The 26,221-nt window shown below is 38.5% G+C and overlaps 1 protein-coding gene across 3 annotated transcripts; it reads right to left on the bottom strand.

Moving 5' to 3' along the window:
• Positions 1–243: 243 nt before the first annotated feature.
• Positions 244–26,221, bottom strand: LOC127811620 (calcineurin B-like protein 3). 3 transcript variants are annotated; one of them, XM_052351634.1, is made up of 11 exons: positions 26,088–26,144; positions 25,916–26,007; positions 24,365–24,430; positions 24,137–24,291; positions 14,374–14,456; positions 14,198–14,257; positions 3,850–3,958; positions 3,688–3,740; positions 2,475–2,555; positions 1,071–1,183; positions 244–575 (listed from the first exon to the last, which is right to left on the bottom strand). In XM_052351634.1, exons 4-11 carry the CDS (start codon positions 24,258–24,260, stop codon positions 518–520), a joined length of 681 nt encoding a protein of 226 aa, XP_052207594.1. In that variant the 5' UTR covers positions 24,261–24,291; positions 24,365–24,430; positions 25,916–26,007; positions 26,088–26,144; the 3' UTR covers positions 244–517. The 3 variants fall into 3 exon arrangements, 2 of the variants coding, with proteins under 2 accessions (XP_052207594.1, XP_052207593.1); XM_052351633.1 differs by lacking the exon at positions 25,916–26,007 and having other exon boundaries at positions 26,088–26,221; XR_008025754.1 differs by lacking the exons at positions 244–575; positions 1,071–1,183; positions 2,475–2,555; ... (4 more) ...; positions 25,916–26,007; positions 26,088–26,144 and adding an exon at positions 14,740–24,130.

Raw genomic sequence — 26,221 nt, 5'->3', positions numbered from 1 at the left:
ATCAAAACTGTCAAATTTCCCATGACAATGCCAAAACATTCACACATGTTTTAAGTTTTAATCTCATCCTAGATGAATTTGAAATTTCTATCTCACAATCTTATTTTATGATCTATATAACGTAAAACATGAGCATAGCAGTAACTAATAATTGACGATTATCACAACAGCACTAATTCAACACATATATACCTGCCTTTGTCCTAGAATCTCTTCCTGCAACTCAGAGCACTTTCCCCCCCCCCCCCCCCCCCATAATTTGGGACAAGGAAGGTGATGGAACTCAAATGTAACAGGCGGCAGAAGTCAAAACATACACGATAAATTGGACGCAACAACCATTCACTAAACACAAAACTTAGCAATCTCCATGAAAGAACAAACACGATGCCAGAACTATGTTTTGGCCCCATCACAAGTGACAGGGCCTCATTTCTCTTCTTTCTTTCCCTTCTTTTCCCTCACCCTTTTTCTTGGAAGAACTAGACCATTGAGAAAAGCAATTGAGTAACTTGAATTATGTGTCTTCAACCCTTGAATGGAACACAAAGCTGGGGAATGTTGTAGTGATGTCCCTGTTCAAGAAAATTTAACAAATATAAGCATCGAAGCACATGTAGATTCTGCAGAATTGTTGCATATATCTTCTATCCTATAGCTTCTTAAAGATCTCAAGTAACATTAATAAATCTTGGTTGTAGATTTTTTATGCAAGCATCCATAAATAAACAGATCCATGGCGTGATATTCAATGTAAATTATAAGAATTATTTGAAGAATTAAAGTGAGGCTATATACACATTCGGGGATTGTGTATGTGCAGGTGTGAATGGAAGATGAATATCCAACAAGAAATAATATAAATGCATTACTTTATCTCAAGTATATATATGATAGAAGAGTACATGGTTCTTTTAAACCAGGAGAGCAGTCTGAGCCAAACATCAAAGGATTTGAGTTAAGCAAACCATAAATTGAGGAGGAAGGTGAATAAAAAAAAAAAAAAAGATCTACATATAAGAGAATAAGAAGAATTCAAGAGAAAAAGATTGATAATATTAGCAGCTTACTTGAGGTATTGGAGTGTCATATTCTTCAGAAGGGATGGATGCCGCAGGACAAGACTTCTCCACTCTTCCTTGTCAATCTTTCCATCATGTTTTGTATCAGCTTCCTCAAAGGTCTGAACGGTGCCCCAAAACATAACCAAAATGTCAGTTGTGATTCTTGCAAGAAAATAAGTACAGAAGTCTTACATTTATGCTAAAAACTCCCCCATACAACACCGTTTAAAGGAGAAATGAGGGACCTTATCCCAAATATATCATTATCATCTTGGTATATCATTTATGATAAGTGAGTCAGACCCATCTGAAGACATACTATGAAATGATGTTGCCCAAAATCCTATATTTTCAACAATTTTGAGTCAACAAGTCTGCTAGTAACTTTGTCTTCCTTATGTTGGCGTTAGATGCTAACACCAACATTTCATGTAGTCAAAACTCAAAATTAAATATCAGAAATTAGAAACCTGTTAGCTGTACAGTTCATATTTTGAGTATTCATAATGGCTTTTGTACAAATTAGTGAATTACTAGACAAATATCACAGGTATGGTTAAATGAGATTAATGTGATATTACATGGACTTAGTTGAGTAGGGTGTGGGTGTTTGTCAATGCATGAGACTTCATTAAACCCTTAATTTTAGGGTATTCAGTTATGCATCCAAGCATAAGGTCCCATGAAACGAATCATGAACATCTAGATATTGTATTGTACAATATTCTATAACAAGGTAATGCCATTATTAGAATTTTGATCAAAACTAAACTATATTTCTCATCCATGTGAGAGCCTTGGCATTTTTCTCTTCTTTTGTTCTCTCTTTTTTTTTTTTTGGCTAGTTAAAACAGATGAGAGGAGGTAACCGGCATATTACCTTGCCAAGATGTGACCTTGGCAACTCCTATCGCTGTCAGGAGGGAAGACCAGAATGAACCATGTTGTGCAATTGACCTAAACTAAGAATGCTAATTAAAAAGATGTCCTCTCATTATATCAACCTGTAGAAGTACACGCAAGTGAGTTTGCCTTCATAACTACTCACGGGGGCGGGGGGGGGGGGGAGTGCACAAGTCAAACTTGTGATCCTAAAGTTCTTCCTCTGCTGGCCTTAAAGGCATGAAGTGGGGGAAAAAAATCCATATGAGACTGGGGGAGCTTCAACTAGCAACCTGAGCTTTGGAAAGTTTGGCTCAATAAGCAACATAACACACATATTATATTAGTACTAGTTTACTTTTGCAGTTGAAGAATGAATGAGACAACTATAGTGCTCTTATAGTAAATTAACTATCAAAACAAGTGGAAACATCAACGGGGTAATTTCAGAAAATTTTCTGGTGAGTTTGATGAATTAAACTATCAAAAAGTATCTAGATGTCATTTTAAATCAGATAGAGGGAGTACCTTGTCAATGATACTCTCTATAACATCATCTGAGAGATTCATACCAGATTCAGCAAGAGTTGCCACTACCATTTGCTTCACCTACATTAACAGGAGCCATTAGAAGTCTAAACTCTAAACTAAAAATATTTTTTATTATGGAAAAGCAATGGGAAAAGATTAAACACTATTAATACCACAGTAATTACTTCTTAAAAACTATTAATACTGCAATAATTACTTCACCCTTTTCTACCCATTGTTTCGTGAGTGTTTTTGTTTGCACAGACAAATTCATCCACTAGCAATTTAATCATTTAATCTAATTTTCTGACAAGTAGTACTTCTGTCCACAATAAGAGCAGACAACTGTTGCACACACACAAACAAAATATCAAAGATTGGTTTGCCTGAGCTATTTCAAAAAATCAATAGATAAATATAAAATTAAGAAATTTTTCAGCTTGGGGATAAATTGCCAAACAGGCTGAAACTACAAAAACATACCAAGCCTTTATCTCACTAAAAGCAAAAACATACCAAGTATGTGGGGTCAGCTAAAAGCAGTGAAAGCTAGTGAATAACCTACTGGATAAGCAGTGAATTTTTTCTGTCAATGCATAAGATATCAATTGGGGAAGATATTGGTATCTCTCAGCATTGAAGGCAATGAATCTAAATCCTTTTACTTGCAGCATGCCCAGAAAAGACTTTGCATGTGTTCAGAAAACCCAATTATCAACCATGAAAAAAAACATTGAAATATACATCACAGAGGAAAGGAACAACCATTTGGAAACAAACAATCAAAGTAGGCTTCCAAACCATCTTGCCATATGTTCTGCTCTTCCACATCACCAGACCAATAACAAAAAACAAGTTGCTGTCTTCTCCAAGCAAGAATTAAAAATGAGTTTTTACAGCACTGATTTCAAACATAAAGCAATCCAAACTAAGGCCCTAATAAATAAGGCCTCCCTTATGCATGAGGATCCCCACTTTATGAGGGTTGAGGGAGGGCCGTCTTTGTATGCAGCCTTATCCTTGTTCTTGTAAAGAGGCTGTTTTCACAACTCAAAATTGTGACCTTCAAGTCACAAAGGAGCAACCTTACCATTAGCATCAGTCACTAAAACCGACAATAAATCAACACAAAAAGAAATGGGGAAGTTCGTTGAAGCCAGAGTTTAATAAATTTAGTGCCAAAACATCTCATGCTAATAAACTTAGTTACCTCTTGCCTTTCAATGAAACCTTGCTGCTTGAGATCATAGAGTTGAAATGAAACTGCAACACAAGATTATTGAAGAAATGAAAAGGTAAACTAAAAATTTCACATAAATGAGCAACTAAATGATTCTCATCATCAGAGCAAAATTGCAGAATTCTAACATACACTCAATCTTATCATCAATGGGAGCATTTGGATGAAATACAGAGAGTGCACGAGCAAATTCTTCAAAGCCAAGGATGCCATTATGTTTTGTGTCAAACAAATCAAATACCTGCAATTGGTGAGAAAGAAGAAGATGGTAGCTTTAGAAGATTACTTGATACTACTGTAATGACGAGCTATCCCAACATAACTTACATTTCAACACAGACATGTCACAGATAGGGGTCAGAATTAGTCAGTAAAAACAGAATATACAAACCAAACCCACAAATTTCAGTTAATTTGGTTCTATTCGGTTTTAAAATTTCAAAGATCTTGCTTCCAGTTCGTTTTTTAACCAAATAGACCAAAATGCATGATTATTTTTAGATAACGCCACTAAATTTTAGGCTGTTTGTGAAATTAACACAACATTAAATTCCCACCTACTAAATTGTCTTAAATTCCCACCAAGCTTTCTCAAATTTGGTTATTTTGAATAAGGTTAAGTTATTTTAATTAATTCCAATCATTTCAGTTATTTTGGGTTTTAAAAATTTCGGTTGGGTTCAGTTTTCTTACATATAAATTCAGTTACTTCAGCTTGATTCCCATAAATTGCTGTATAAGACTATAACTGACCAAATTAATCGAATTCTCACCTCTAATCACATAAATATTTTATATCCACAAGTGCATAGCTCTTCAAACAGACACAGAAAACACATGTGTGTATTAGCGGACAAAAATAAACATGTACTTGCATATGAAATTGTCAAAGATAAGTAACAGATCTTGTCCTTATTCTCGGGCAAAGACATATCAGTGATTATTTTTTTCCTTTCTAAAGACTATGGTATATCTTCTAGAAGGTAGATTGCTGTGATTGTATTCTAAATTAGTTGTCCTAAATTGTATAGGTTTCCAATTCTGAATTTGGAAACTTCCTATTCTGATTTGGAAACTTCCTAGTTTGATAGGCAGCCTTGTACAGAAATTCAGTTATCCCTTCAAGGGAAATAAGATTGAATTCATTCTCCGGTCATTCTTGACAGAAATTATGAATATGATTTGGATGAAATGATAGGTGACAAGAAAGAGGTGAAAGTGTACTTGGGGTAGGTGACTTAAGTGAGAAGCTAGCAAAACAAGTAAGCATATTGTTCCCCCATGCATGGCAAAGTCATGGGATAGAGAGAGAGAGAGAGAGATCATTTTAAGCTACTCAAGTATGTAAAATTATAGAAGATTGACATGCGTGTGTGTGCATGAGTGATAATTCTAGATGTATGGAAAGAAAATAATATTTAGGTGGGATATTTGGCCAAGGTAAGGCAAGGCTGGAAGTCAGAAGTGAGAGAGGGAAAAGGACTTCTGATCTCTCCCCACACAAATCAAATTTGTTCTTAGCCCAAAAATCAGTCCACTTTAAGGGTATATAGCCCTTCATTTTGTGTTCCTCATACCCCAAAATAAAGGTTAAATGTTACACTACAAAAAAAAAAATATCCCTCCATTCCTAGCAAAATAACCAACACAACTGAATTAAAAACAACATAAACATAAGAACAGGTTTTTAAGGGTTTTTTCTTTCTTCATTCCTCCATTTTCTCATTGTCTTTAGATGTCCCGGCTTCATCTAGAACACAATGAATGTGCTACGTGAGCCTTGCCACTCAATAAATTAAGAAAATAACTTTAAATGCATGTTATATCATGAAGAAATGCTCTAACATGTAAACACTTTCTATAAAATATATGCTCAAACAATAATATGAAGGGTTTGGTTCAATATTCTCCATAAAAATGTAAATCACATAATATAAAACAGGAAAAAAAAAAAAAGATATGACAATAATAGGCAAGAAAAAATGGTAACATACATTGTATAACGGGTACAACAGAATCAACAATATCAAATACAAAAGTTCAAGGTGCATTCTTAGAAGAACGGTAATCAATACCATGGCTATGCAATTAGAATGAGAAAGTTTGTGGATGACAAATACATCGAGATGTATACAATAACATCTAGATTAGAAATTGGTGTCAATTCTCCAAAATTGACAAAGGGTCTGATTTGGTATATTCAGGATTAGAGAAGAATTTAGGACAAGAGAGAGAGAGAGAGGATAACAGAATGGAGGGGGGGGGGAATATTTCATTCATCACATGCCTTACAATCTTTGGCTGTGGTCATATATATAGCTCACAGCTGTGGAGTAACCAACCAGGAATGTACACCCAGCGAAGAATGGCTGCTCCTAACCAACTGTCAAGCCCTTGAATTAGGGCTGGCAATTTGGTAATACCGAACATACGAACGAGAGAGAGAGAGTCAAAAGGGAGAAGAATTGATCATTCATTCAATTGATGCCCCTCACAATGCCGTAGGTTCTTGTATATAGAACCTCTAGCCAAATCAACAACTCTTCTAACTACTTTAACAGCCTAACAAATAGCTGTTATACAATCACCCCTTCCCGCCTATCAACCAACCACTTCTTCAGTTAGACCCTAATGGCTTACAAGGTCAATTCCCTTCCCATTTATAATACTGACCCTAGGGTAGTGACAATTCTCACCCCTTGAAACAATTCTTGACCTCAAGAATTCAAAGAAGGCCCACAGCCCGAGGGAACTGCTTCAAAAGATCTGAGAGATATTCCCATGTAGTGTGGTCCGATGGCAAATGAGACCATTGCACCAACACTTGAGTGAGAGGTATCTTCCCTTGGTATAACACCTTTTTCTCCACAATAGCGCAGGGTCCAATCACTACCTTCACCTCTTCTTCATTAGGGGGCAAATCTGGCTGGACAAGAATAGTAGTAGCTCCTTTAGCTATCTTGAGCAAAGAGACAACATGGAACACCCAGGGGCGGATGTAGGGGGACTTATGGGACTAGGCTATATTAATATTTAGTTGGGGCTTTGCCTGGATTTTTACACACACACACACACATATATATATAATATTACTGCTGTTTAGCTGGGGCCATTCAGCCCGTGCCAGCCCCCCCCTACATCCGCCCATGGGAACACCAGATGGTTAGTCACCCCTTATGGCAGTTGCAGCCTATATGCTACGGGCCCTACTTTGGCCACAACTGGATAAGGTCCAAAATACATTGGACTCAACTTAGAAGCGGGTAGGGAAGTATAAGGCTGCTGTAGGAACCTCCATACCTTGAGGTAGACCACATCACCTACCTCAAAAGCTCTCTCACTGTGTCTCCTATCTGCCACCAGCTTCATCCGGTTATGGGCAGTAGCCAATTCTCTCTTCAAAACCATTAGCAGCTGCTGTCTCTGCTGGAAGTACTGCTCTACGGCAGCCATAGTGGGTGAAGAACCTGATAGGGCTGGCAGCAAAGTAGGTCGATACACAAACATAACTTTGAAAGGACTCCTTTGAATGGCATTATGATAGGTGGAATTATACCACCATTGTGCTAACGGCAACCAATTATTCCAACTCTTAGTGTGGTTGAAGCACATACATCTCAAATATGCTTCCAAGCATTGGTTGACCCTTTTTGTTTGGCCATCCGTTTAGGGGTGATAGGCAGTGGACATACATGATCCTACCCCCAACTTCTTGAACAACTCTATCATGTACCTAGGGTTTAGCCTAGGATTGGAATGACAATTGAAAGGAGCTGATGGAGTAGAATCAAGAATTGAATACTAGGGAGGAAGAAATGGACAAAAATGGGGAAAGAATGCAGAGAGAAATGAGGGAGAGCAGTAGAGAGATGAGGAGATTGGATAGAATTGTAGGGAGAGAATTAGAATTCATTCAATTCAATTAAAGTATGAAAATCCCATCCGTTTACATAGCCTTATATAGGCATATTTGCTCCTAACTAACTGCATAACAGCACCTATGTGCTTCTAACTAAATGCTAAAATATCTAAAATATCTTCTAAGAACTATTATCAACCTATTACTATTTGTGCTAATGGCAACCACTTGTTCCAACTCTTAGTGTGGTTGAAGCACATACATCTCAAATATGCTTCCAAGCATTGGTTGACCTTTTTTGTTTGGCCATCCGTTTAGGGGTGATATGCAGTGGACATACATAATCCTACCCCCAACTTCTTGAACAACTCTTGCCAAAATGAACAGGTGAAAACCTTGTCCCTATCCGAGACAATTATTTTAGGAATACCATGGATGCAGGCCACTCTATCTAGAAATGTCCTAGCCACTTCTTGGGCCGTAAGTGGATGAGACAAGTTAATGAACTGCCCAAACTTAGTAAGTCAGTCAACCATAATCACATCTTTATACTCAGATCTTGGGAGGCCTTCCACAAAGTCCATGGAAATGCCTTCCCATGCGTGTTGCGGCATTGCCAAGGGTTGCAGCAATCAGGGATAAGCCACCTGTTCGTGTTTACATTGTTGGCACACTGCACATGCCATCACAAATTCTACCACTTCCGTCTTTTGCCTAAGCCAAAAGAATAGTTGTTTTACCTTTTGATAAGTGACATGTATTCCTAAATGACCACCCAATGGGGAGCAATGAAGGGCCCAGAGAATCTTCTCCTTTTGGGAAGTGTCATTCCCCACCACTAACCTGCCCTTGTACCTCACCAGCCAATTAGTCAGTGTGTACCCAACAACTCCAGTAGGATTCACCGCCAGCTGTGCCAAACTCTCCTTGAGCCACTCAAATTGCTATAGCTATCTTCCAACTTCTTCATCCACTCTAGCACTACAGCCATGATAGAGTGACAGCCTGCATTTTCATCTCGCCTCGAGAGAGCATCAACCACCACGTTCTCCTTACCCCTCTGGTACTAAATAGTATAATCTAACCCCGTAAGTTTGGAGACTCTCTTCCACTGTAATTGGGTGTGCAGCCACTATTGGGATAGAAACTGTAGGCTTTCATGGTTCGTCCGGATCACAAATGGGCTACTTTCCAAGTAGTGGCACCACTTGTCTATTGCCCTTAACACAACCAGCAATTCCTTGTCATACACACTTAATCCCAAGGGTTTTTGGGACAAGGCTTAGCTTATAAAAGCCAAAGGCCGCCCTTCCTGCACCAAGACAGCTCCAATTCCAAATTCACATGCATCGGTCTCCACTATAAATGGCTTGGAAAAATCCGATAAGGCTAGCACTGGAGCCACAAAAAGAGATTTCTTGAGGGCTAGGAAAGTTGTTTCTGCCGTGGGGTTCCACTGAAACCCCTCCTTAAGTAGCTCAGTAAGTGATTTACTAATCAACCCATAATGTTGGACAAATTTCTCGTAATAACCAGTCAGCCCTGGGAAACCCCTCAATTCCTTCACTAATTTAGGCCTAGGCCACTCCATCATTGCTCCAACTTTCTATGGATCCATCCTCACCCCTTCACCACAAATAATGTGACCCAAATACTCAACCTCCTTTGTAGCAAAAGTAGATTTGGAGAACTTAACATACAATTAGTGCGGAGGTGTGTTAGATGTTGCTCCAAGTTGGGGCTATAAACGAGGATGTCATCAAAGAAAAAGAGAATGAACTTTGGTAAGAAAATATGGTTCATCAAAGTTTGGAAAGTGGCAGGGGCATTAATCAAATCAAAAGGCATAACAGTAAATTCGTATAGGCCTTGATGGGTTCGAAAAGCTGTTTTATGTATATCAAATGGTGCCATACGAATTTGGTGGTAGCTAGACCAAAGGTCTAGCTTAGAGAAGACTTTTGCACCAAACAACTCATCCAATAATGTCGTCAATCAACGATATAGGAAACTTATTTTTTATGGTATTAGATTTAAACTGTCAGTAGTCTATGCAAAACCTCCATGTTCCATCATTTTTCTTGACAAGGAGGACTGGAGAAGCATAGGGGCTTTGGTTGGGCTGGATGATAGTGAGTCTAACATGGTTTTAACTTGCTTCTCGATTTCTGTTTTTTGGATCGGTGGGTACCTATAGGCTCTAATATTGACAGGAACTGAGTTTGGTTTAAGATGAATTGAATGGTCTTTGGGGTGGCAAAGAACTTGGTTCCTCAAATAGATCCTTAAAGTCTACCAAAAGTGAATGCAAGTCATCTGAAAATTGTGCCTTATTTGTGATTTGGGAATCAAGAGAGGTTGTACGCTGAGACGCTTCTATGACCTTCTAATCACCTTCCATTTCCACAGCCCTTATAGAATAGAGTTGTGCTATCTGTCCCCACTTCTTCATCATCATCTTCTATAGCTTCCCCCTTTAATTAGCTTGCATTCTCCCTTCTCTAGGCTGCCCAACAAGGTCAACTTCTTCACATCAATTATCACCATGACTTCTAATTTATTGAAGTCAAGAGTCAAGGGACTCACAGTCCTCATCCAATCCACACCAAGGACCACGTCGCACCCACCCAATTCAAAAATCCTTAGATTTGCCACAAATTCCTGCTCCTACATAATCCATTTAAACCCCATGCATTTATAGTGGTTGTACATTCTACTTCCATTAGCTACAGTGACTGACAAAAGAGTTGTGGCTGTTAAAGGGCATTTTAGGCCTATAGCGATGGCTTCACTAAGGAAGTTGTGGGTGCTTCTACTGTCAATTAGCACCACTAACTTCCTTCTTCCCACCTAGCCCCTCACCTTGATAATCTGTCCCATCAGACTTCCTTTCAATGCATGGAAGGAAATTTCCCCTCCTTCCTCTCCTTGCACTTCTTCTTGTTCTTGCAACCCTTCTTCTTCTACAGCTTCTTCTTCTTCTTCTCTATCAATTCCCTCCATCTTCATCAATTGTCTTTTGCACTAATGACCATGGCTATATTTGTCTCCACATTTGAAACATAGCCCCAGTTGCCTTCTCTGTTCTATCAAATTCCCTTTGCCTCCATTATTATTTGCTACTGCCTTGGCTGCTGGTTGGTTAGGCCATGTGAGCAAAGGCCTCAAACTTCCTCCACCATACTGTCCGGCCAATAAACTTGTCTTATCGGGGACTTTGTGTTTCTTGAAAATGGCCAATGGGATCATTTCTTACAGCCTCGCCTTTTCTGCAGCCTGCCTTACTATTGTGGGTGTCATCATCTTCACCATGGGACCTGGGCTGCAACTCTTCCTTAAATCCGCTAATAAAACTAGATACTAAGTATTGTTCAATAAGCCCTAGTTGCACAGTACATACCATGGATCTAAGCTCCTTGAATCGGGCTTGGTACTCCATCATAGTCCCTTCTTGCTTCAGTTTGATGAATTCTTCTACAACATCTGCCATATTCTTCTCTCCAAAGTGCTCACATAGCCCTTCCAAGAAATTCGTCCAATCCCCTTGCAGCCCTTCATATTGGACCCACCCTTGGTACCAAGAATCTGTTGCTTCATTCAAATAGGCCGCTACTAGGGTAATCCTTTGATTTTCGGGAATTCAATATAATTGAAAGAACCTTTCACACCTCCTTATCCACCGCCGTGGTTTCTTCCCCTCAAACACGGGAATCTCTAACCTTGGCATAGGTACATGGGCGTGCGTCAATTGTTGCAGATTTCTTCCTTGATTTTCTTGGATTGTCTGTTGATCTACTTCTTCCAAAATGCCTGGCATTCCCGACCAATTGCCCCTAATGCAATAAGATCGGGTCCGATGCCTGCTTTTGCGAAAATTCCAACTACAACCAAAATTGGGGCAGAGAGGCCAACATGTTTAACATACTATTGATCTTCTGCCCCTGTTGATCTACTGTTCTTTAACGCCTTTCGGTAGCTTCTTGTTGCTTTTCCATTGCCGCTTGCATGACTTCTTTCCAATTCACCAAATCTTCTCGCATTTGGCACATGGCATCTTAGGTCTAGGCTATACCAAATTCCATGGCCTCCAACCTAATCTCCAGTTGCTTTAGTCATGTACCCTCAACCATGACTTCCTACTCCTCAATCGCACTAAGCCCCGCGTTTGTTAGTTCTTTTCCTTCCGCACCAGAGTGACAATTACCCGCTTCTTTCGACACCCTTTCCGCCATGACGCTATTGTCGCCAACTTCCTACCACCGGATCGACTGGCTCTGATACCACTTTGTCAAACCCTTGAATTAGGGTTGGCAATTTGGTAATACCGAACATAAGAACGGGAGAGAGAGAGAGAAGAATTGATCATTCATTCAATTGATGCCCCTCACAATGCCGTAGGTTCCTGTATATAGAACCTCTAGCCAAATCAACAACTCTTCTAACTACTTTAACAGCCTAACAAATAGTTGTTGTACAATCACCCCTTCCCGCCTATCAACCAACCACTTCTCCAGTTAGACCCTAACGATTTACAAGGTCAATTCCCTTCCTATTTACAATGTTGACCCTAGGGTCATGACACCAACTAAGTACAACCCTTATAGCATAAAGAAGGAAAATTACATTGACTATCCTACCCTAAGGAAAATTAATAGATCTCCTCAATGACACTAGACTGCTTGGCAGCAAGGCAACTAAAACTCCTATTGAACCAAATCACAAGCTAGGGGAGGCCTTGGAAGATGATATGGTTGACAAGGGGTCCTACGAAAGGATGATTGGGAAGCTAATTTATTTGGCTCATACTCAACCAAACATAACCTATGCGGTTGGAGTAATTAGCCAATTTATGCACAATCCAAGGGAGACAGATTTAAGGGCAGTGTATAGGATTCTCCACTACTTGGAAGGAACACTCGGGAAAGGTATTTTATTCAAGAAAGGAGAATCCATGACCATTGAGGCTTACATGGACGCTAACTATGTAGGATCCATGGTGGACAGGAGGCTAACATCGAGCTATTGCACCTTGTTATGAGGTAATTTGGTGACATGGCAAAATAAAAAACAAAAGGTAGTTGCTCGATTAAGTGCAAAGGTTGAATTTAGGTCCATGGCCCTAGGGATGTGTGAACTATTGTGGCTGAAAATATTGTTAGATGATCTCAAGATTCAGTGGACAACACCTATGAAGTGGAAAAATCAGCAATTAGTATTGCCCACAATCCAGTTCAACATGATAGAATAAAACATGTTGAAGTGGACAGACATTTTATAAAGGAAAAATTGGACAGCTGCTTGATTTGTACTCCTTACGTCTCTTCAAGTGATCAACTAACGGATGTACTAACTAAGGGACTTCCTGCAGTCATGTTCCATAGAATGATAAGCAAGATTGGGATGCACGATATCCACTCCCAATCTTAAGGGAGAGTGTCAACAATAAAAAATCAAAACTTGCCCTTATTCTCGGACAAGATCGAATCAGTGATTGATTGATATTAGTTTTATATGTTTCCTAAACAGGATGTATCTTCTAGATTAGATTATTGCTATATCTTTATGTTATTAGCTGTATCTTTCCATTAGTTGTTGTATTCCAAATTTGTATAAGTTTTCAAAAGCATATTTGGAAGCTTTCTTATTAGGAACTTCCTAATTTATGAAGTTTGTATATATATTTGGTTCTACTCGTCAAAGGGGAATAAGATTGAGAGAAAACTTTCTTTCCCACATCTTTCTTGACACCAAGTACACTTCCACCTCTTTTTTATCCCCTCTCATTTCATCTAATTCATGGCCATCATTTTCATATGCAAGACCATACTTGGGAAATATATTATCAAGTCAAAAATTTGTCATATAAAACTTTGTAGGCAATTTCTTTGCTTTTGCATGCCTCGCAATATTTAGTTGAAATTGTGTCAAAAGACACCTCCTCTGAATCTATTGAATTTTATATCAATAGACTCATCCCAATGGGAGGAATCCAAATCTGATATTCATTTTCCCAAAAAATCCTCATTTTCACTAAATTTTCATATTCTTATTTTTGTGGAAATTTCTTTTGAAATGAGTCCCTACTTTTTTATTTTTGTTTTCAAGAGAACCTTGTTTCAAGATAAACCACCATCTCGACTACCAATCTTCTCTATTTCGGAGTTTCTCCTTATTTATATGTCCGACAAGCTATTTTCTCCAAAAAATTTAACATGAGAGAAAGTTGCATAAGATAACAGGGTGTTACAACAGTGATATATCTGAAATGGTACTGTTTATTGTTTGTGTGATATTTATTTCTTATTCATCTGACTGTTATATCATATTAATTACAAATTTCAATGATCAAAATCAATATTACAATTCTTAAACACATATACATATATATTATTAATTTATCATAGTGATATATCCAAAATAGTATTTGTATCATCTAGTACCAGTACTGTACCGTGCCAATGCCAAATCAGGTACCTTTGCCAAATCAGGTACCTTGTAACAAATATAATTTGCATGCATAGAGAAGTTCACAAGACAGTGCTCTGGAAAAGCTCATCAAAGATAAATAAACCATAACAAAAAATGAGTTTAAGAATATCTGATCTGTTAAAATTAACATACCCGATCAGCAAACAGGCTCTCTTTTTTGTTTGTCTTAAATAGTGCCAACTGAAACTCTTCCTGCAATAAAAGATAGAAATACAACATCCAAAAAACTAGTATTACTGCAACGGCATTTCAGCTTACCACAATAAAAAAATAATGCAACAAAAATTTCCAAAAAGATAGAAATGAACCTTGTTGATCAATCCGTCATCAATTACGGCACTGCTAATCTTCTTAAATAGCTCGTAAAGAGCCTCTATTTCACTTACACTGACTGCATCCAAACACAAAATCACAATCTTCAGTAAAAAGGTTTTTGTAATTCATTTTAGAGATAGTAAAATGAATCAGCCTAGCTAGGGCCCCAACCCAGTTGGGGCAGGGTCAATGCCCATTGACCAGGTTCAAGGAGGGGTTGGTATTTGGATACCCTGTGTAATCCCAGTCTTCCGCCTCACACAATCAAACCCTCAATCCCCACAAACAATAGGAAACTCTCTACACACTCAAGTAAAACAGAATATAGAAACAAATAGAAAACAGATGAACACACATACAAAGCTGGGATTTTATCCTGGTTCAGTTCTTCTAATGAAGAACCTACGTCCAAACTGCCTTTGGCCGTTCTCCACTATCTTGAAATCACAACAGACGATTACACACACTACTCTCTGATCTCTCACAATCCTATACACAAACAAACTATACAGAATCTTGAGATTACAAAGCAATCTACTTTTCTCTCACATAGAGCACATTCTCGATCTCTTTCTCGCTCAAGATAGAAAAACCAATTCTCTCAAATGAGACCCCCCGACCCCCTATTTATAATACATAAGGGGCGGACATTACAAGATAACAACCCAATAAAATTGTTACAATACTAACCAACCTAACAGAAAACTAACTAAAGAAATATCAAATACATCCCTAACAAATATCCTCCCGAGCCTTTTAACTAATCTAAGACAAATGATTTAACAAATTCTCCACCCATTTGAGTTAGATTAGACTTCTTCTGGACTTCTACCTGCACCCTCCCATATTGCCACGCTCTTCTTTACTCAGCATCTGGAATAACCTGCAGTATCTTCATGCAATGCTTTAGCTTTGAAATAGGTACAGCTTTAGTAAATATGTCACCGCATTCTCTTCACCTGAAACTTTGGTTAATATAACATCTTGTTTTTCAATTATTTCTCTAATGAAGTGGTGCCTAACGTCTGTATGCTTAGTCCTCTCATGGTGAGCCTAGTTCTTTGACAAATGTATGGCACTTTGATTGTCACACATCAAAGTGGCTTTCACATCTGACCCTAGGAGCTAGCTAACTAGACCCTTAAGCCACATAGCTTCTTTATAGTTTTCGATACAGCTATGTATTCAACTTCAGTTGTAGTCAGTTGTAGATAAAGCCACCACATGTTGGAGGCTTGATTTCCAACTAATTGTTGAGTTCCATAGCTTAAATACAAACCTGGTTGTGGATCTCCTCTTGTCTAAATCAACAGCATAGTCTGCATCCGAGAATCCTATGATGCTAGCTAGTTCTCCTATGTTTGCTCTACCATAAGACAAAACAGCATTATATGAGCCCTTTAGATACCTAAATATCCATTTTATAGCATTCTAGTGGGTTTTACCTAGGTTTGCCATAAACCGACTCACAACACTCATAGCATGAGCTAAGTCAGGCCGAGTGCACACCATATTATACATTAAGCTTCCCACAACACTCAAGAATGGTATATTATCCATTTCCTTCATACTCTCTTCATCCTTGGGAGATTGATCCGAGGACAACTTAAAATGAGAGGCAAATGGCACATTCACTACCTTAGAATTTACCATTCCAAACCTAGATATCAGCTTTTCTAGATAGGATTTTTGAGATAGGTAAATTTTCCTTTGTTGTTTGCTTCTAGAGATTTTTATCCGTAGAATTTTCTTTGCTTCACCTAGTTCCTTCATCACAAATTCAGATTTTAGTCTCAACTTTAGTTGTTGAATCTTTTGCTCAGATTGACTTGCTATGAGCATGTCATCCACATAGAGAAGCAAGTAAATTGAGATGTTAGGTGAGATATGTTTAAAGTAAACACAACAGTCATAGGAACTTCTAAGATACCCTTGTTTCACATAACAATATCAAATTTCCCATATCATTGTCTTGGAGGCTGCTTAAGCCCATAAAAAGATTTCTTAAGCAAACACACCTTCTCCACCTCTCCTCTAGACTCAAAGCCTTTAGGTTGATCCATTAGAAATTTCTCATCTAAGTCTTCATGAAGGAAAGCTGTTGTTACATCCATTTGCTCCAATTTTAGGTTTAAATGAGCAATGATGGCCAACAGCACTCTGATTGAGATATGTCTCACAACAGGTGAGAAAACCTCATTGAAATCTATTCCTTGAACTTGGGTAAAGCCCTTAGTAACCAACCTAGCCTTATACCTAGGTTTAGGGTTATCTCCAGCACCTTCCCTTATTTTGTAAAGCCATTTACAGCCCACTACACGTTGTCCTTTTGGCTTATCAACCATATCCCAAGTCTGGTTTTTTCTTAAGGATGCAATTTCTGACGTCATGACTTCTATCCATTTTCCTGATTCTTTAGAGGCCACTGCCTCTTCATAGGTGAGAGGTTCATCTCCTACACTTTCTGATGCACTTATTAGGGCATATGCCACCAGGTCTAAGAAACCATATCACTAAGGAGGCCTTCAGCTCCTCTGTTGCCTGTCCCTAGCCACATTGTACCTAGATGCATCTAGCTGATCTCTTAGGCTAGAGTCTACATCACTACCCTCTTCACTCTCCTCATATTGAGTTAAGTCCTAATCCTGATTCTCTTCCTAGACCTGATCATCCAGATCCTAATCATTTTCAGATACTTCTTGGGTGTTTTCAGACACTTCTCCTTTAATTTCCACATCAATGGACTTAGCATTTTTCCCTAAGTTTGGCTGGGTTTCCTTATTTCTTGTTTTCATGGTAGAACCTTCATCAAACGTCACCTCTCTTGTGACTATTGTTCTCAGCCCTTCTAGTTCAAGGTTTCATAACTTGTAGCATTTTACACAAGTGGGGTATCCTATGAATAAGCATTTCTTGGCCCTAGGTTCCAGCTTGCCTTGCTTCACATGAGTATAGGCTAAGCATCCAAATACTCTAAGGTGGCTTAGACTTGGCTTATGCCCTGTCCATCTTTCATAGAGAGTTTGAAAATCAATAACAGTTGATGGTGACCTATTTATCACATGGACTACTGTTGAAACTGTCTCTCCCCAGAATGACTTGGGCATATTTGAATGAAAAAGCATGCATCTTACCCTTTCCAATAGGATCCTATTCATTCTTTTGGGCCAACCCATTTTGTTTAAGGTTACCCGGGGCAATCAAATGTCTAACAATCCCACTATCCTTACACATTTGGTTGAACTCCCTATTACAGAATTCAAGCCCATTTATAGTTTTGATACACCTGCCCTTTTGGTTCTCTACCATATTTTTCCATGTCCTAAAAGCTTCAAAGGCATGATCCTTTGTTTTTAAGACATAAACCCATAACATTCTAGAGTAGTCATCAATGATTGATAGAAAATACCGAGAGCCACCATGGGTTAGGGTTTGAGCTGGCCCCCACAAATCTGAGTGAATATAATCTAGGGGTGATTTAGATGAATGAATGGTTTTCTTGCTAAATTTTACTTTTGCAGCTTTGCCATAGATACAAGACTCACATTTACTTAGTCCAATAATTTGACCATGCCCTAAAATACCTTGTTTGGCAAGTTCCTTGCACCCTTGCTCACTTATGTGTGACATCCGTAGATGCCACAACCTTACCTGCTTTTGGACATTGTTGCTTGCCACTGCAGCTTCACCACTCAAGATAGTTGCTTGCAGAAGGTATATGCCATTCTGCGGCACTATCTTCATGCATACTAGGGATCCCTTTGATATTTTCAATATTGCACCCTCGCCCTTAAATTTAATGCCATTCCTATCCAACTTACCAAGAGAAACATAATTTCTCTGCAGAGAGGGTTCTATATGATCTATCATGCATTTTCAACCTTACATAACCAATCCCTAATACTTTACACTCATGGTCATTGCCTAGCACGACCTTTCCCCCATTTATTTCTTAATAATTAAGTAGCCAATGCTTCTTAGGGGTTATGTGATAAGAGCAGCTAGAGTCTATAAGCCAATCATTAGACTCGACTCTTTCTGATACCACCAATGCATCAAAACTGTCATAACCAAATTCACACACATTTACACCCCCATCAGCATTCTCCTTATCAAGAAAATCCTTCTTTTTCTTGGAGCAGTTTCTCTTAATGTGGCCTTCTTCATGACAACAGTGACATCTTATAGGGTTCTTTCATGTCCTAGACTTTGACCTAGATTTTCCCTTACTTTTAGGGTCTCTCTTAAGGCTTCTAGATCTTACAGTCAGGACATCCCCAATGGAGGATTTTCCCTCCACCTTTCTCCTTAAATCCTTAGAGTTTAGGGCACCTATCACATCCTCTAGTGTTAAGGTGTCTCTACCGTGTTTCAAGATATCAACAAAAGTCGCATAAGACCTAGGTAAAGAATGGAGCAAGACTAAAGCCTTGTCCTCATCATTGTACTTCACATCTATGTTTTCAAGATCTAAACAGAGTTTATTAAACTCATCTATGTGATCTTGAAGTCTTTGATTATCATGTATTTTAAAAGTAAAGAACCTAGCCTTTAGGTAGAGATGGTTGGAAAGGGACTTTGTCATGTAAAGACTCTCCAACTTGAGCCAAATCTCCGCTCTTGTCTTCATTTTGGACACCTCCCTTAAAACCGTATCACCGAGGCTTAGAATCAGCGTGTTGTGAGCCTTCTTGAGGATATCCTTCTTTTGTTCTTCCGTATAGGATTTGGGCATTTTCATTTCTCCTTCTAGTGCCTCCTCAAGGCCAAGATTGCCGAGGAGAGCACTCATCTTCATCTTCTAGAGGGCAAAGTCGTTTTGCCCATCAAACTTCTCAATGTCATGCCTTGAGATGGATGAAGAAGAAGCCATGATGAACTGCCCTTATCAATTCTCTTTTCGCGAGTTTCTTGATTTCTTGAAAGGTGGCGACACTGACTCTGATACCAATTGTAATCCCAATCTTCCGCCTCACACAATCAAACCCTCAATCCTCACGAACAATAGGAAACTCTCCACACACTCAAGAGTGGAACATAATATAGAAACAAATAAAAAACATATGAACACACGCATATGAAGCCGGGATTTTATCCTGGTTCAAATCTTATATTGAAAAACCTACGTCTAGACTGCCTTTGGCCTTTCTCCACTATCTTGAAATCACAATAGACGATTACACGCATTGCTCTCAAATCTCTCACAACCCTATACACACACAGTGACGCAGCGTGTAGCGCGAGTGTGAAGAAAACACACCAAAATAAACTCTTGAAAGAGCAAACTTCAATAGCCGAAGCTTGGCTTTCAAGAAGACGCAAAAACAAGACTGTTTTGCTAAGAAAACCCAAATAGGTTGCTAAAATTTGATTAATAAAAACTTGATTACAATCTCTAGATCCTAGGTATATTTATAGTGTTTGGCTAATCCAAATACATCTAATATTTGGAAAACAAAATCCAACTAGAATTCTAATAGAAATAAATCCTAAATAAAAGTCAACTAGAATCCTAATAAAAATAAAACTCTAATCAAACATGAAGTAGAATCATAAATCAAGTAGAAACATGAAATAGAATCCTAAATCAAGTAGAAATATAAAATAGAATCCTAAATCAAGTAGAATTCTAAAACTTAAGAAGTATTAAAATAACATTATGGCACTATTATTTTGGTGATACTATTCCCGATTTAATTGGGTCAGCCTTGGGCCGAGTCTTGATTGGTGACCGCATCATTCACCTTCACTTGAGAAAAAATTCGACCTCGAATTTTGATCCTGTTTGGACAAATCCACATCCGATAAGTACGAAAAGAGATTAGCCACTTTGAATGTTTAGAAATACCAATATGATTAGGAAAATCCACAACATAAGCATTGTCATTGGTCTTCTTTGGAATCTTGTAAGGACCATACTTCTTGAACTTGTTCTGCTTTCTTGCTGGAATTTGTTCCTTCTTCAAGAATATCATGACTTCATCTCCAACCTCAAATACCTTATGCTTCCTATGCTTGTCAGTTGTCGCCTTATATTTCTTATTTGTGCAACTTTTGCTTGACATCTTCCTGAACCGCTTGAACTTTTCTACTAAGGGAACATGAGCAAAGACATTCCTCCCCTTCTTAGCCATATCAGCATTGGCATGGGTCCAATCATCGCCATGTTTATTGCCTTCTGCCTCCATTGCATTATTACTGTTAGATTGAGGACGTTGAACCTTCCATCTTGAGTGCTTCTCTAATCTAGTAGATCTTATTGCCTTCGATTCAACCATGTCAGATCTTGAATAAACTGTAGAAGGATTTGCTGCCATGACCTCCATCTCCTTTACAGTAGCAAGTCAATCAGAGGAAACACCACCATCATTGGGTTGCAAAGCAATGCTTGAGCCATCGGGACTGGAAAATACCCCAATATGAGTCAATAACCTTGGAGTTTCTATCATGTTAGCAACATAAATCAGACCTGAGTTTGCAAACGTTGAGGTTGCTGGGACAACATAATCTTCGAAATCAAGCTCCACTTTAGAAGCTTTGGTTTGATTCTTTTCCACTATGGGTAACAAAGTATAACGCACACCTTCTTTCTCAAGCTGATATGTGTTCTTTCTACCTGAATGCGTAGCATCCACATCAAATTGCCAAGGCCTCCCAAATAAAATATGGCAAGCATCCATATCAACAATATCACAATAGACTTCGTCGGAGTACTTACCAATAAAGAAAGGCACCCTGTAACGTTCATCCACATATATGCCACCAACTTCTTTGATCCATCCAATCATGTAAGGGCTTGGATGTTTTTCAGGAGTTAACTGCATCTTTGCCACCACGTCTCTTTCTATGATGTTCTCCTGACTTCCACTATCAATAATCAACTCAAAGATTTTTCTTTTCACCGTACACCTCATGCGAAAAAGCTTATGCCGTTGAATAGTATCTTCATTTTTTTGAGATAGCATTAACTTCCTCACTACACAGGTATATTGCCCATGTCCATAATCTTCTTCGTCATCCTCCCCATGAAGCCCGCAATATACTTCCTCTTCAGCAACATCTTCCTCTTCCTTTTCTACAATGTTAACTGTTTTCCTCCTTGGACAATCACTAGATCGATGCCCAACCTCATTGCACTTGAAACATTTTAAAAGAATAGGCTTTGCATAAGGATTAGGGGATTTTGGAAGATTAGAAATAGTACCTCGAATGTTTCCCCCCGTTGTAACCTTATTAGGGTTGACTGTATGGGGTGGATTGGAGGGTTGCGCTCCTTGATCTGACTTGCCTTTATCAAAAGCTGGTTGTTTATTTTCATTCCCACTATACCGATGATAGTTGTCATTACGAGATCTCTCACTCAACATTAACTCAGCCTTTAAAGCTAAGTTCCTTGCTTCTTGCACACTCAGAACCATCTGAACCCCAATTTTATCATGAATAGCTGGGTTCAATCCATTCAAGTAACGAGCTGCTTGTTGATTGTCACTTTCTGATAATTGGTTTCTCTCCGCCAATCGTAGAAACTCAGAGGTATATTCATTCACACTCTTCATTCCCTGTGTACATCTTTGATAAGCTTCAAACATATATTGTTCATAGTCAGGGGGCAAAAATCTACCTCTTAACAGCTGCTTCATTCGTCTCCATGTCTTAACTGGCAGTCGGCCTTCCCTCAATCTCGTTTCTCTTAATCGCTCCCACCAAACAGATGCACCGCCTTTCAACCTGTAAGCCACTAACCTTACTTGTCGTTCATCTGGGATCTCCGTGTATTCGAAAAAACGGTCAACCTCAGTGATCCAATCCAAGAACCCCTCAATATCAAGATCTCCACTAAAGGTAGGAATATCAACTTTTAGTTTATACTCATTGTTGCCCCAGTGGTTGTACTGATATGCATTCCTCCTAACCCCTCTACCACCAGGGTTAGCTATTGCTCGACCAAAATCATTCTCTTCATCGCTATCTTCAATCACTGGTCTTCTAGGATTAACAAGGACATGATTAATGGGTGGTCTTCCCGCTCCGGCTTGATTCACCCCATTATTCAGGTTCCTGTCATCATCAACTCGTAGTAAGGTGCCCAATTGGTTGCTATGTTGCTCCAATCGCTGCTGGATAGTACGAGTTACTTCCCGCTGTTCTTCGATTGCTCTCCAAACTGCGGACAACCCCTGATCACCGTCACGAGGTTGGTTGCTACTGTTACCTTCAAGATTGGCCATCTAATTGGTTGATTAACCGCTCTGATACCACCTGACGCAGCGTGTAGCGCGAGTGTGAAGAAAACACACCAAAATAAACCCTTGAAAGAGCAAACTTCAATAGCCGAAGCTTGGCTTTCAAGAAGACGCAAAAACAAGACTGTTTTGCTAAGAAAACCCAAATAGGTTGCTAAAATTTGATTAATAAAAACTTGATTACAATCTCTAGATCCTAGGTATATTTATAGTGTTTGGCTAATCCAAATCCATCCAACTATAATTCTAATAGAAATAAATCCTAAATAAAAGTCAACTAGAATCCTAATAAAAATAAAACTTTAATCAAACATGAAGTAGAATCCTAAATCAAGTAGAAACATGAAATAGAATCCTAAATCAAGTAGAAATATAAAATAGAATCCTAAATCAAGTAGAATTCTAAAACTTAAGAAGTATTAAAATAACATTATGGCACTACTATTTTGGTGATACTATTCCCGATTTAATTGGGTCAACCTTGGGCCGAGTCTTGATTGGTGACCGCATCACACAAGCTATACAAAATCTTGAGATTACAAAGCAATCAACTTTTCTCTCACACAGCTCATTCTCGATCTCTTTCTCGCTCAAGATAGAAAAACCAATTCTCTCAAATGAGACCCCCCGACCCCCTATTTATAATACAAAAGGGGTGGGCATTACAAGATAACAACCCAATAAAACCGTTACAATACTAACCAACCTAACAGAAAACTAACTAATGAAATATTGAATACATCCCTGACAAATATCCTCCTGAGCCTTTGAACTAATCTAAGACAAATGATTTAACACCATGCCCCAACTTCCCCGTTATATAAATACATATTTTATAAATGTAATTAAATATATATTTATCTATATATGCCCTGACCCAAATAATAACCCAACCGTCAAATCTAATACCCAATTACTCAAACTTAAACATATATAGATATAAATAGATTGTTAAGTTGTTTATAGTCAGATGTTTTTTCTTTTCCTTTTTTTTTTTTTTTTTTGGTCTAAGATGTAAACTTTTTTTAGATGGATATTTCAACAAGCTTGCTGCAGGGCAACAAAACTTCTTGATGGCAAAATGTCAATTTTCTTTTTTTTCTTTTTCAAGCAATGGGGTCAGGGATCCCCATTCCCCATTGGAGGCAGGCATGGGGTTAAAGATTTGTGCCCCACCAGGGTGTGAAGCAGGGTATGGGGAGTCAGGGTCAGCAAAACCCGCTTCCTGCCCTGCCCTTGTGCCATTCCTAGTTCTTTCTTTCTTCATATTTTCATTGACTTATGAGTAAACAGTTGTATTGTATTAAAGTAAGGACTCCAAAGAAGGGGTCATAAATCATAAGCTTGTTGGATCAGATAATGAGTGTGATGCCATTTTCTTTTTGTTTTGTTTTGAAGATTTTATGATGTCACATGCTCCAGGCTAGTCTCAACAGGTAAAAACAACACAACATGATTGCAAAAAATTTCAAAATATTATGCTAAAGTAAATAAAGTAGGACCAGCAGCATACACACTGTCTCCCTTGCAAGAGCTTCAGGATCTCTGAGGTCTCTTGATTGTCCATACAAATCAAGATCACAGCAGCGAAGTAGGGGAGCACACAAATGCTTAATCCCGTCTAAGCACCGCAACATGGTAAAGCTTGCACATCAAAACACTCCATACCTGTTGGAGAGAAATTGTCATTTCTTGTAGTCAATTTCACGCATGAGAGAACCATTTGTGAGATAGAAGTAACCTTTTGACCATTTCCAGTTACTGTTGTCAAAACCCACTGCAGAGGATCTCAGAGAATGGTACAGACCTATATCTCAGTTAAAAACAAAATTAGCAAAAGGAACAGAAAGTATATTTCCATCAAATACATTAATGCATAATTGTTAAACATCCCGATGTTACTGTTCAACAAGTAGCCTTGATGAGCCACCACAAAATGGATATTGTGAAATCTCTTTAGTTGCTATGTCACTATAGAATTAGTAAGTAGGAACATGTAATTTCAAAACCTACGGATTGAAGGTTTTACTTTATTTATTTTTTAGGGGACAGGGGGGAACCCTCTGAATGTAATAATTGGTTCTGCATCTGTTCAGCAGGGCAACATACAACAGCAGTCACAAGCTTTTATCAGTTAATCCCACTAAGTGACTTGGCTATGAATTCTTCCATGGCCATATCCTCTAAGAAGGAAAACATACATGTACAAAAGTATTGAAGCCTCAACATGAGATAAAAGTTGTAGTGAAAAAGAAAAAAAATATTTTTTCATTCTTTTTTATGATAACATTAGCAGCACTACATTACTGCAGCCAGTTGACAGGTATAATTTCCAGAACATTTGAAAATTCAATACCAGAAAATTCTCTCTAGTTACTCAAGTACTAGTCAGCATCTCCAACAAATAACAAGAAAGCTTAAATACCTATAAAAACGAGCCTATGACATAGAAAAAGAGTGGAAGCCTGTGCATACTCAATTCAAGGAACCAAAAACCTCTAGACATATGGCTGCCTTAAAGATGAAACCTCTAGTAGATAGCATGTTGCACTTAGTTTCTGTTATTCATAGCTCCAGTTCTATTGTGCCAATATATTCATCCCTTAAGTGAGTAGTGGTATTTGATGTACCTCATTTTGACCAAAACCATTGCCATGCTGTTACCAAAACGAATAACATCAATTTGGTAACATGCTGATTTTGAAGTTGTCCATTTTTTAGATAATGGGTTATCCTTGTATGGTTCTACTAAGTTGTATTCTCAAAAAATTTAGTCACATCTGCAAACTGCTTGTCAATAAGAGTAATGATGGCTTCAAACAGGGATATGGGAGAGAGGAAGAAGACTGGGTAAAACCGAACAAAGAAGAAGACTTGGCAATTTCTCTTCCCAAGGTTGCATGCATGCATGCGAATTCTTGTCACCACAAAAGTACCCAAAATTCAAAATTGTATCCATCATATAAAAATATTAGGATCCCCTTGCAACAGGCGCCCAAAATTAAGGCTGAAGTGTCTATGTGAACCCATAACCTAAAACAAAATGGTAATCAATTGAAAGCCCCTAAACATGTGACCGCATAAATACGCAGCCTATTCAGAATTCGCCTTTTAATTCATCCTATAATCAAGCCTCGAGATAAACAAAACTTCAACAATCAGCAAATACTCGCATCTACTACACATCAAAGGATATCACAGATCCATACACGTAAAACCACCGGCAACGATGGCCACGACAAAAAAACCACAACCTAAAATCAACTAGTTAATTCCAAGGGCCAAATCATACAATAACAGCATACGCGATTATCCAAGGGGAACTTCAATAAATCTCCAAAGAATCAAAGTTCGGCTCCTAACAAGTGACGACGACGTGCAGATCTAGCAATTGCCAAAACCGAACTCATAAATAAAACATGAACACATTCATATAACCACTATTGAGGCGATGCAAACCAAACCTCTTCGATGAGTTCTTCGAATTCGGAAACCTAAGAGAGATAATTGTTTCTGCAACCGATGATTGAGAGAGAGAGAGAGAGGCAGAGGCGAGGGGAAACCGAATTGCGAGTGATGATGACAGCTCGGCCTCCTT

The sequence above is a fragment of the Diospyros lotus genome, chromosome 10, assembly GCF_014633365.1.
Source record: "Diospyros lotus cultivar Yz01 chromosome 10, ASM1463336v1, whole genome shotgun sequence".
Lineage (NCBI taxonomy): Eukaryota > Viridiplantae > Streptophyta > Magnoliopsida > Ericales > Ebenaceae > Diospyros > Diospyros lotus.
This window is presented reverse-complemented; position numbering and strand designations above follow the sequence as displayed.